The 13,479-nt window shown below is 34.3% G+C and overlaps 1 protein-coding gene across 1 annotated transcript; it reads left to right on the forward strand.

Annotated features, from left to right (window-relative positions):
* The first annotated feature begins 1,277 nt into the window (after positions 1 to 1,277).
* echdc2 (enoyl CoA hydratase domain containing 2) lies at positions 1,278 to 13,352 on the forward strand. Its single transcript, XM_059340960.1, is given in 14 exon segments — positions 1,278 to 1,792; positions 3,345 to 3,412; positions 4,029 to 4,116; positions 4,209 to 4,295; positions 5,439 to 5,531; positions 7,212 to 7,268; positions 8,288 to 8,355; positions 8,754 to 8,763; positions 9,121 to 9,152; positions 9,154 to 9,183; positions 9,185 to 9,235; positions 11,285 to 11,335; positions 11,416 to 11,463; positions 12,707 to 13,352. Coding segments are annotated over 14 exon segments (1,005 nt in total). The 5' UTR covers positions 1,278 to 1,548; the 3' UTR covers positions 12,785 to 13,352.
* Positions 13,353 to 13,479: the final 127 nt, after the last annotated feature.

A 13,479-nucleotide genomic window follows, 5' to 3' on the forward strand; every position in this document is an offset into this window, starting at 1 on the left:
AAAAAGTCACAAAAGAATGCAAAACACCAATAAAGGACACAAAAAAGCTACAAAGAGACAAGAAATGACCAAAATTAGACACAAAAATTCTACAAAACAATGCAAAACAACAACAAAAAAGTCTACAAAGAGAGACAACAAAAAAGACCAAATATAGACAAGAATTTACTTTTTTTTTTTGTTTTTTTTGTTTGTTTGTTCATTGTTGTCTCATTGTGACTACATGGGTGTATGTGGACTTATGTGTGTAAAAGTTAATAACAAGTTATGTATGTTAATAATGGTAATAATAAGTTTATATACGACATTACTATGTGTTATACATACATACATATATATATATATATATATATATATATATATATATATATATTATTGTTGTTATATAACTGAATATAGTAAATTAACATAGGGAGAAGGGGATGGATTTAATAAACTTTGGCTTCTTCCCACTCCTTTTGAACACAAATAAGTGTTGAGTCTTGTTGTTGTTTCATTTTTTGTTGTTGCCTTGTATCTACTGTTGTTCTATGGAAGTAAATCTGTGTCATCGGAGTTTGAAATAAAAAATATGTTGAATTTCTAGCACTGAATATTTATTAATTGAAATTATGTATCTGAATGTTTTTCAACGTTAAAAATTCAACCTCAAAAAATTGAACCGCAAAAAATTAAACTGCAAAAAAATTAAACTGCAAAAAAATTAAACTGCAAAAAAATATACCGCAAAAAATGAAACCTCAAAAAATTAAACCTAAAAAAATTAAACCGCAAAAAATTTTACCTAAAAAAAATTCAACCGCAAAACATTCAACCTAAAAAAATGAAACTGCAAAAAATGACACCTCAAAAAATTAACCCGCAAAAAATTAATCCTCAAAAAATTAAATTGCAAAAAATTCAACCTCATAAAATTCAACCGCAAAAAATTCAACCTCAAAAATTTATACCGCAAAAACTTCAACTGCAAAAAATTCAACTGCAAAATATTCAACCTCATAAAATTCAACCGCAAAAAATTCAACCTCAAAAAATTCAACTGCAAAAAATTCAAACTCAAAAAATTCAACTGCAAAAAATTCAACCTAAAAAAAATTAAACCGCCAAAAATTCAACCTCAAAAGATTCAACTGCAAAAAATTCAACCAAAAAAAAATTAAACCGCAAAAAATTTAACCGCAAAAAATTCAACCACAAAAATTCAACCGCAAAAAATTCAACTGCAACATCCGGGGACCCAAGGAGGAGCAATATTCATTCATGTCTTTTTTATTTCAAACTCCGATGACACAGATTTACTTCCATATTGTTCATTTGTTTTTAATTGTTCATCTTTTATTTTGTGTTCAAATAAATTCTCAATCAATCAATCAATGCTAAATAACAAAAAAAGGACACGTAAGGTTACAAATCTATCAAATAAACCCTAGTAACCTGTCTGATAGACACAGAAGCAGCCAAGTCCCTCCTCTCACAGGATGTAACCTGCACCAAACTTCCTGAAACTTTTCCTGCTTCTGAAAACCAAACAGTGAAGGACCAGCAGGCATGGCAGCTCTCCTCCGCAGACTAGCAGGGCCCCGGTGCTCCGCGAGGCGCTGGCTCGGTGTCATTCTGCAGAAAACGCACGGCCAGACGTCCCCCCGGAGCCCCCCGGACGGCCCGCGGCTCCTGGCCGGCTGCGGTCGCCCTCTGACGGCGTACAGTCGCGCACACAGCCGCAGGCAGCAGCACACAGAGGCGGCCGGTCCGCTGGAGGTGGATCTAAAGCGGTTAGAGGGGGAAGACGATGGTAGGGACACACTAATACAGGTACATCTAAAAAAAATAGAATATCATGAAATAATTCAATATTTTTTGTCAATCATTTCCGAAAGTGAAACTCATACATTATATAGGTTCATTACATGTAGAGTGAAATATTTCAAGCCTGTTTTTCTTGTAATTTTGATGATTCTGGCTTAGAGATAATGAAAACACAAAACTCAGTGTCTCAGAAAATTAGAATATTGTGAAGAGGTTCAATATGTGGTTCCTGGGTCAGTGGTGGTTTGGGGCCATGTCCTCTGCTGCTGTTGGTCCACTGTGTTTTCTGAAGTCCACAGTCAACATAGCAGCCATCTAGCAGGACATTTTAGAGTCTTCATGCTTCCACAAGCTCTTTGGAGATGCTGCTTTCATTTTCCAGCAGGACTTGGCACCTGCCCACACTGGCAAAGGTACCAAAAGCTGCTTCAATGACCATGGTGTTACTGGGCTGGACTGGCCAGCAAACTCCCCATAGGAGTCTATGGGCTGTTGTCAAGAGGAAGGAGAGAGACACCAGATGAGCTGAAGGCTGCTATAAAAGCAACATGGTGCTGTAGGCTGATCTCCAATGAAGACACTTTTCAGAAACATGACATTTGTGTTTAAAATATCCTTTTTTTTAATTGATCTTATGTAATATTCTAATTTTCTGAGACACTGAAATATGGGTTTTCATGATCTGTAAGCCAGAATCATCAAAATTACAAGAAAACCAGGCTTTAAATATTTCCCTCTATGTGTAATGAATCTATATAATATACGAGTTTCACTTTCTGAAATAATTGACAAAAAATATTGAACTTTTTCACGATATTCTAATTTTTTTTAGATGTACCTGTATATGATTTGGTTTTAAAGAGGAAACATTTTATTTATTTATTTTACAATACTTCACACGTAGAGATGCAATTACACCCATACATATTTATACTACTACACTTTGATATGTATGGAAAAGATTTAAACAAAAAAAGGGTATTTGGGGGAGAATACACTTTCAGTTCAGTATACTTCTGTGCAATTTACACTACACATACAATAAAGTGCTTTTCACAGTTTCCTGGAACCTTGAATATTTCCCAAAACCTAAAAGATATTTAATCACCTACAAATGTACGCCAGAAAGAAGCAGCTAATTCCCACATTTGCAAAGCTGCAACCATCAAATTAAAAATGTCTAATTGTTGAATACGTGCTTATTAATGCACTAATCATTTGACTCATTTAATCAGTATTTAGTTATAAATGCATCTTTCAAAGTCATAATCATAATCATGACATTAGCTTTTTATTTTCTGTTAATTATTGTTTATTTTACTCCATTTATTGACGAATTTAGACTTCCTGACTTGACTGTAGAGAACTATTAAGTAGGATCACAGTGGGAAACAAGTGCTGACATCAACAGCAGATAAAATCACAGTTTTGACATTTAGAAACGATTGATTGATTGATTGATTGATTGATTGATTGATTGATTGATTGATTGATTGATTGATTGATTGATTGATTGATTGCTGCTGTCTGTTTCTCAGGGATAGTGGAGGTGCTGATGTGCCGACACAAGGCAAGAAATGCTCTGGGCCATGTGTTTGTGTCACAGGTGAGCACAGACACACACACACACACACACAAACACACACACACACACACACAACTATATAAGCTATAAAAATATGGCAAAAAGGGTGTTTTTTTATATATATATATTTATATATAATCTGTAATATTTATGTAGATTATTCAATATATAATTGTATCTCAACTGAATATTAAACTATATAATTTTCATATGCAGTTATTGTGTTAAAATGAAAAAAGGGGAAGTTTCACTCGTATTTTTTATTTCTATTTTCTCTTAATTGAGTGTTAATTTTATGTGTATCTGTGACTGCCTGAGGGGGTTATTCCTAATAAAAAATGTCCATATATATATAAGTTTATATATATATAATGTAATTTTTTTCCATATTTTTTTAATCAATGTAATTTTAGTAATTTCATTTAAAAATGGTTTAAAATGTATATTATGAAATTATATATAATGTAATTGTTTTTTCATATTTTTCTAATCAATGTAATTTTAGTAATGTAATTTAATGTTTAAATGTTTTTAAATGTGTTTATGTTTTAAAATGTATATTATTATGATTTATAATTGTATATATATTATATCTCAACTGAATGTGTCAAAATGAAGAAGAATGTGTGTGCTTCAGATGAGGGAGCTGGTGTCCAGTCTGTCCAGTGACTCGGCTGTCCGTGTGCTTGTCTTCAGGAGTTTGGTGCCAGGTGTTTTCTGTGCAGGTGAGGTGTTGTGTGGAGCATCTGGAGCCTGTCTGAACCTTTTTAGATCTGTGATCAAAGCCTTTCTGAATGACGTGTGATGGTTGTGACAGGTGCAGACCTGAAAGAGAGAGCGCTGATGAACAACACGGAGTCTGATCTGTTTGTCCACGGCCTGAGATCCCTCATGACTCAGATAGGTAAGAGAGAGAGAACATGTCAGAGTCATAGACTGTATATAAATAATGGACGTAGTATACACTCGTCGCCATCTTGCGTCGCAATCTTGTTTCGGAAACAGGAAGCAGACCATATTTGGACTGTGGAGGAGTGAGAGGGATCTGATCACTGACTACAGCCTCTCTACACCTCAACCTGACTGAGAGAAGCTGCTGCTAATTCATGTTAGCATTAACTGGGATGTTAGTTTTGGCTATCAAAAAATAAAAACAAAATGTATCATTCTTACCTCAGTAAACTCCAGTCCAACCAAACGCTGAACAAGACATTTAATGAACAAAACATTCAAATAAACTGTCATTAAGTGAAAATACAGTGAAAGGGTCAAAGTTATGAGACCAAACTGGTAAACATCCTCTTTTCTATCTACAGTACAGGCCAAAAGTTTGGACACGCCTTCTCATTCAATGCGTTTCCTTTATTTTCATGACTATTGACATTGTGATTCATCAAAACTATTAATGAACACATGTGGAATTATGTACTTAACAAAAAAGTGTGAAATCACTGAAAACATGTCTTATATTCTAGTAAGCAAAGGGTGGCTACTTTGAGGAATCTAAAATACAATGAAAATAAAGAAAAACGCATTGAATGAGAAGGTGTGTCCAAACTTTTGGCCTGTACTGTATATAACGTTATATATAACTTTATTGACACGTTGCCGTGGATACGCATTGTTCTGCTTCTATCCTGATGACGGCTCGCCTTGTTAGTGACCTGTCAATCAAAGGTAGCCCCGCCCCAAATCATACAATTCTTTATCTTCTATTTTCTTCTAAATGGGGCCATTATTAGAACTATTAACATCAAATTTCTATTGAAGAAGATTTTTTACTAGCGATTGAGACCATAGTGTTGTTTAAAAAAAAAATTCTGAGGTAATAAATCAAGTGAGAAGTTTTCAAGTTTTGCACTGAAATGAATGGGCAGATTTTTTTTTGCAGCCAAAATTAGCGCCCCCTACTGGAATTTTCGGTAGATTGCAGGCTTTATGCACTTCCTGGTTGGCCTCCATGCTCAGACACGGAGGTTGCCGCCTGGTCAGAGTGAGCAGTTATTTCTCAGTAGCTGAGCTCTGAACTCTCCTCTCTCCTTCTCAGCATTGTTGCCCATGCCGACCATCGCAGCGATGGATGGCGTTGCCCTGGGAGGCGGGCTGGAGTTGGCCATGGCCTGTGACCTCCGCACTGCCGGTAAGTTTATTGTTTGTTGTTTATTGAATGGATCCCCATTAGCTGACGCCTTGGCGACTGCTAGTCTTCCTGGGGTGCCTCAAAAGACATAAAACATGATATACAAACAACAAAAACAGTACATACAAGAAAAACAATAACACAATTAATACATACATGCAATACTGTTAAAAAAATTGTACATTCATATTTACCCGACAAATGTTAAACTGTAAAAATCATTAATTCAGATATCTATGGTGTCAATATCAGCTGTATTTATCATTTAATTAGAGAACTTTAAAAGGAAAGATCATCAAGCTACAGATATAGCAGAGAAAAAGAAATAAAATAAGAAAACAAAATAAATCGCAACATATTAGTAATCAGTCATTTGGTGGGCGGCATCAAGTGTGTCTTAAGTAATTTTTTGAATGACAATTTGTTTTGCGTGCTAGAGATAAGTTGACTTCTGAATCTATCAACTCTAAGTCAGATCAGTCTGCATCAGGATTGAGTACATTGTAAGAAAAAAAATGTAAAAAGATATGAAAAAGTATGGCAGCAAAAGTCAAATAACAGCAAACAACCGTAAGTTATTTTACAGATAATTTCTTCAAAAATACGGAGAATATACGGCAAATATCTTTATTTAAAAATCTGTGGAATAACTACAGGTTTTTTTTCAACTTAAAAGTTCAACTTTTGCTGCCAGACTTTTTACTGTTTCTTTTACATTCAATTTAAAGTTTTACTATTTAAATCAACAACTAATTCAATCAAATCTTACATGTACATATAAATATATTCAATGTGATGAAAAAATAGGAAGTGGGATACAAAAAGTAAAATATGTAATAAAGAAAAAAAAAACTATAAATAATAAATTAATAGTAAAACCAGCTTAGAAAATAAAAAAAATATATTTAAAAGTTACTAAATAAATAAAGCATATATTTGATTTTATTTATTTGGCACAGTTTTCAAAGAAAGAAAATAACATAGTAACAACAACAATAATACAATTTATATATTCCATATACATATTGAAATAAAATAAAGACATGCCAGGAAAACCCAAAAAACCCTCATGGGGCTTGAATAGTGGGATTCCCTAATATAACATAAAAATAAAAAAGAACAAGGAACATAGAATCATACAGAGCAAGAAACTAGAAAAACAAAACAAAGGCACAACGTAGCAATGAAACAAGAATTATAATTATAAAATTAGGGTTAGTAGTTCAAAGCTACAATATCAGTGGTGTCCATTTTTTTCTATGTACGGGTTATAATGGTTACCATATAACATTACATTTGCATTAAAAATAGTATTTTATCTATCTTAAACAGGAATAAAATGTTAAAACAGAATGTTAAAGGGTTAAAAAAAGAAATGTAAAGCGGTGTGCTGTTGCTCCTGTTCAGCCAGTATTAATGATCAGCTCCTGAGACTAATGGCAGCTGCTGAGGCCAGACACATCTGCCCAGCTGTTCATGCAGCTGAATCTGCTTTTGATTGGCTAAATTGATGGTGGCAGCTCGTTGATTGGCTGAGCGCTGATGAGCGAGGTGAGCAGGTGTTTGCGTCTGTTGCTCTGACAGAAGCATCAGTCAGACTTTACCTCCCCGGCTTAACGGCCACAGACCTTCAACTGTCCTCTGTGTGTGTGTGTTTGTGTGTGTTTGTGTGTGTTTCAGCATATTCTGCACAGATGGGTCTGATTGAGACGACACGCGGGCTGCTCCCAGGCGCTGGTACGATGAAGAGGGGTTTACAAAAATGACCTTTACCCTTTTAATGCACAACATGGGTCTAAGTGACCCGACTTAAGTTTTTATATTCTATATCTTTGCAATAAATTAATTTCATCATTCAGTATTGCAGGTTTTCCTAAAATAACTTTTGATCGTCATATCTCCAAATTTTTTTTTTGTCATTTCTTACTTTTTGAATAAATCACCCTTTTTTTATCACTTCTAATGCAAAAGGTCATTTTTGACCCATGTAGTAGGTGTTAATATGTTGTCACCAATTCACCAATCAACAATTTAAAACCTAACAAAGAAGACACAAACATTATCTATCCTATTATGTTCCAATGGAAATTATTATTTGGTGGCTCTAATAAGTCTCAAATGTTAGAATATGTGATTTTCCAATGTAATCTGGTGGTAATAAACAACTCGTTTAAAGTTAAACCTTAGAAACAAGACAAACATAGTTACACATATACTAAATTGTTAATTTAGTGAATCACTTTTTGTATCAATACCCTTCTAATGCACAAGGTGATTTTTGACCCATGTGTGTAAACTTGATGTAAAAATAGAAAAACATTTTTTCTTCTTAAAGTGTGAAAGGAAAAATGGATTTAATGATCTGTTGTAATAAAAAAAAAAAAGCTAGCTGAAATTATGCCTGAAAAGTAGACGTTTGAAAATCTCCAATTATTGTTCTTTTTCGCTCATTTTTTTCTGGCCGTTCCATTCATTTCAATGCAAAATTTTGGGCAGTTTTACGTCGCGAAAAATTCATATTCCATAGAGAAAAGTAATAGCAACTGATCCCGATCAAACCGCACGTTTTGATATATAATATCAAAACGTGCCCCGAGCACTGGTCCCTACAGCTATTGCTGTATGGGACCAGTGACCCATGTTGTGCATTAGAAGGTGTTTATATGTTGTGCATCAAAGGGTTAATGTGTAAGTTAAGAGACAAAGCAGCTGAGAAGTTGACCTTGAGGTGTTTGTTTGTTTGTTTTGTCCTGCAGGAGGCAGTCAGAGGCTGCCGCGGATGGTTGGAGTCGCTCTGGCCAAAGAGCTCATCTTCACAGGTGGAGTGACAGAAACACAGCACACAGGACGTCTGTTGTTCAGCACAAGCTTTGTTTATCACACACACTCTCTCTCTCTCTCTCTCTCTCTCTCTCTCTCTCTCTCTCTCAATTCAATTCAATTCAATTGGCTTTATTGGCATGACATAACAATGTATATATTGCCAAAGCAAGCATCAGAAAAAAAGATAACAAGATAAGGAAAGCAATATTTACAATAAATTATTATAATTCTGTTATTCATTTTAGATGAAAAGAAAAACTAATAACAATAAAAGAAAACAATCATTGAATTACAATCAACATATAATTTATACAATCTAACTGTCCCAGCAAAAAAAAGAAGAAAAAATAAAATAAAAACAAAACAACCAACAGCGGTGTGTCACTGGCTGTCCCTCAGTGTGTGACAGGCAGAAACATAGACTGCTGCTAATCTAATCTAGAGCTCTGTGACTCTTCCCCGAGGAGGAGCGGCAGTTTTTCCTCATCTGACCATTTTAAAAAACCTTTTTTGACGGATTCAAATTTTTGGAAATATGTTTCTCTAATTAGCTCATATTTTTTTTTACATTTGGTGATGTAAAATCTCTCTCTCTCTCTCTCTCTCTGTCTCTCTCTGTCTCTCTCTCTCTCTCTCTCTCTCCTCTTCTCTCTCTCTCTCTCTGTCTCTCTCTGTCTCTCTCTCTCTCTCTCTCTCTCTCTCTCTCTCTCTCTCTCTCTCTCTTCTCTCTTCTGTCTGTCTGTTACCAGGTAAGCGTTGTTGGGAGGGCAGACAGCTCTGGAGATGGGTCTGGTAAACCAGAGCTGCAGAACAGAACCAGACAGGAGAACGCTGCCCACAGAGCAGCTCTGAGCCCTGGCCAGAGAGATACTGCCCCCAGGGTTAGAAAACAAACACAGTGTTTCTCTCTGCTCCGCTGCAGATACTGATGCATCCCTCCTCCTGCAGCAGGGACCCTGCTCTTACCTCTCCATCCATCTCTTCTGCTTCTTTTCATTCTGCCTTCCTTCCCTTTTCTCTCTCTCTCTTCAGGCCTCTGTCGCTCCATATTTTTTTCACTCAAGTTCAGATGCCTGCAGAGTGGCAGTAAAGTGGAGAAAATGGACCACAAATAGCACATCACACACACACACACACACACACACACACACACACACACACACACACACATTCTTGTACTTCTATCTTTGTGAGGACCCTCATTGAACAGTGAATTCCCTAGCAAGGTTATAATAGTTTTGGATTTTTCATTATTTCATATTTCATTTCATTGTTGAGAATTTTTGTTTTCAAATTCAGTTAGTTTTAATGAGTTTTTAGAGTGAGTTTGCTAGTTTTAGTTTACTATTTTTTTTTTTTTTTGAAATGCTATAGTTTTATTTTAGTTTTTATTAGTTTTAGTTTTTTGTAATGGGGTATTTGTTGGGTGGGAGATTAAAAGAGGTCACAGTAAATTTTGCCTTTATTTCCTTTGTCTTCTCCATCTTCATTATGTATGAAAAAAGCTGACAAAGATGAAAATGAAGGACATTTTCACTATAATTTTAGTTAGTTTTGTAACCACACAATACAGTTTCAGTTAATTATCATTATCATGTAACCTTTAACCCTTAAAACAAAGTCTGAAATCTCAAAAAAGCCTTTAAAAAAGTGAGGACCGGCCGAAATGTCCTCACTTTGCAAAAATGTCCTCACTCTGTTGGTTAAAAACCTGTTCCGGGGGGTCCTCACTATGTAGGAAGTACAAGAACACACACACACACACACACACACACACACATGCTTGTGTTGGTGTCGTTCCAGTGATTGACAGCAGTTTGCATTGAATGAGAGTGAGGTAGCACAGAGGAGATAATGAGCTGTTGAGCCTGAGGAGTTTTCTCTAAGTGTTGTTGTGGCTTCTTGGAAACAATTCTTGAATTTTACAAGACAAGTGAAGTAACAGTAACACGTTTTATTGTACCAGCGGAGGCTTATTCTATATAACTGGAAGAGCCGACACAGGTCAGAGTTTCCTGAGGGGCTTAAACTTATAAAAAAACAAAAACAAGAATAGCTACCAAAAAAAAAAACACTATTTTCTAGCTATACTGCCCTACAAAGCCTAACTGCAGTAACTACATTTTTGGTCGAAATTGAGTTATAAGTAAAAAATTAACAGCTTTATTTTATTTTATTTATTTGCTTATATTTACTTTATTTTAGAGAAATTGATATATAAAATATTTTACACATATAAACATTTACACGTACACAATCACATATAAGTGTCGTTTAAATTATATTAACTAAAAAAAAGAAAAAAAAAAGAAATCTATGATATTATAATAATATAATCTTTGGTGAAATATTCTTTTGATCTTTGACTTGTTCATTTAACACTATTAAACTTAATATAAACAATAAAAAAAAAATTAAATAGAAATAAAAATAAAAAATAAATTATATTAACTAATATATCTCAGTATGAAAAAAAACAGATAAAGGGGGTTACTTTAAGAAACAAGATTGTACTTATATATATTAATATACCCAGACATATATACGTTCGGGAAAAACAAAGAGAAATTAAAAATTAAATAAATAAATACAAAGTAAATAAAAAATTAAATAAAAGGGTAAATAAAAGTTCTTTCCTTCTAGTGGGGGTTAAGAGCACTTCTAAAACTTGTATTCTTCCTTTTTAAAGTAATTTTTTGGCCACTTTTTCTTTCAGGTAAATGTATTTTTTTAATGCAGTGTCAACTCAGAAAGGAAGTAGAATGTGGGAAAAATTGGAACAAACTTGAGTGGTAATCAACGTAAATTCGTATTAGCCAAACAAACCTTTTTTGTTATGTCATGCTGGATTATTTCTCTATATTTTCTGCCAGACATGTTTAACAGTTTATCAGTATTTGGTGTTTCATTTCTTTCCTTCCTGTCGTCAGGCTCCTCTCGCTGTGCGGATGGCAAAAGAAGCGATGAACAGAGGCGTCGAGGTACATCATGATTCATATTTTGTCATTTATTCATTTTTTTCCATCAGTTATGGGCAGTGACTGAAATCCGTCTCTTGCAGGTCGACATGAGTTCAGCAATGGCGATAGAAAGAATGTGTTATGCTCGGGTAAGAATTCTGCAGCTTTATTTAATGTTCATTTAGCTCATGACTGTTGTAACTACACTCAAAAAAATGTTTTGTTGAATGAACATAATTTTATTAAGACAAGTGGTTGCACAAATTTTTTTTTTAATCTAGATATGTTATATATCTAGATTCTAGATATATCTAGATATATTATGTTGACTGGACTGATACATTTTAAGTAAATAAAAAAAATGATATTATGTAATTCTTTCTCAATTATTTTGAGTTCATTTTACTCAAATTTTCTTAGTAAATCAAATTAAAGCCACTTTAAATTAACTTAAATAAATTGTGTATGCTTTTTAAATATATCGTACTCTTTCAAATCAATTAAAATGTTTAAATTGTACCTTTTTTATTAAGTTGATTCTACTTAAATATTTTTTAGCTATCATACATGACACAGAACCACAAGATGTGTAGACCACCAACTTTAATATGATACAAACAACAGAAACACACTGCTCAGATTCTGTCAATCATACTCATAAGCATGGAATAAACAGTCTAAACTGACAAAACATTTTTAAATTTGGATGAACTCAATTTTTTCAAGCTACATTTAATAAAATAAAATAAGATTGTCATGTTGAAATTACATGTATTTTATAGGTGGAGTTAAATAACACATACTTTCTATCAAAATATGCTTAAATAATATATGTAGCATTTACTAAAGGACAAAAAAAAATCACTTTTTTCAGTGTAATTAACCCATTTAAGCCAGGAAAGCATTAACGCATTTTTACCATTAAAACCAGTGGCGGTGTTGCATTATTCTGCGTTATTTCCACCTATTTTCGGTCTCTTGGCCAATGAAATGCATCAGAATACATGTGGGAGTGTCACAATGCAACACAATGATTTAAAAAAAGAAAATGTATTGAAGGTTTGGACACATAAACTCAACTTCTCATGAAAGCCACAGCTATAAGCTCTCAAATACTTTTTGAATTTAATTTCTATCTGCTACAGAGGCTGAAAAATCTATTATTTAGTAGAAGTGTTGACACTTCTGTTGAATTTACAGAAAAACTTCAGGTTTTAGGGGCTTATTTTAAAATCGCCCAGAGGTTTTACAGGCATTTTTTACAGGCGTTTTAGGCCTAAATGGGTTAAATGTGCATAAGATTCTAGTTGAGCTTTAATGCTCTACTCTGTGATGTCAGTAAAACCCTGTGAGGCTGTTGTCCCGCTGTGACCTGTCCCCCTCTGTTTTCAGGTCATCCCGTCACGGGACAGACAGGAGGGAATGGCTGCCTTCATAGAGAAGAGACCCCCGCGCTACACTGGGGAATAAACTCTATTGGATCTCTCTCACACAGAAACCTGAACCTCTCCATAACCCCGTGTCTGACAATCAACACCTATTGATTCTGTTTGTGCGTCCCAGCCAGTATCGATACTCTGGTCCAGCTCAGCACGACTGTTTGCTTTTGTGACGTTCAAGGTGATGAACGGAGATCATTTGATCAAAACTATGGCAAATAAAAGTAGATTTATACTAGGGATGCACGATATTGGATTTTTTGCCGATATCTGATATAGGTCTGGGCGATATGGCCCTAAAAGAACATCACGATATTTCAGGCTATTTTTGCAATAACGATATTCTTGACGATATTAGGAAATACTTAAAAAGATATAGAAAACATGATTTTTTTTTTATCAGCGTGTTTGCCAATGTCCGATTCATTTTTAACCCTTTATCAGGTGAAGAACTATATTTGGTAACTTCAGTGGATATCAAAATGGGGTCCCCATGTCTCTCTGTGAGGTCATAGAACCACATGAATTTGTAATATTTAGAGAAAAAAGTTGCAAATTTACTAGATTAAAGTGGCAAATCTACAAGAAAAAAGTCGCAGATTTAAGAGATTTAAAGAGGCAAATCTGTGTGAAAAAAGTTGCAGATTCACGAGAAAAAAAGTGGAAAAAACCCACTTTTTTTCTCGTAGATTTGCCACTTTAATCTAGTAAACTCTTTTCTCAAAA

This window comes from Centropristis striata, chromosome 9, assembly GCF_030273125.1.
Source record: "Centropristis striata isolate RG_2023a ecotype Rhode Island chromosome 9, C.striata_1.0, whole genome shotgun sequence".
In the NCBI taxonomy this organism is placed as follows: Eukaryota; Metazoa; Chordata; class Actinopteri; order Perciformes; family Serranidae; genus Centropristis; species Centropristis striata.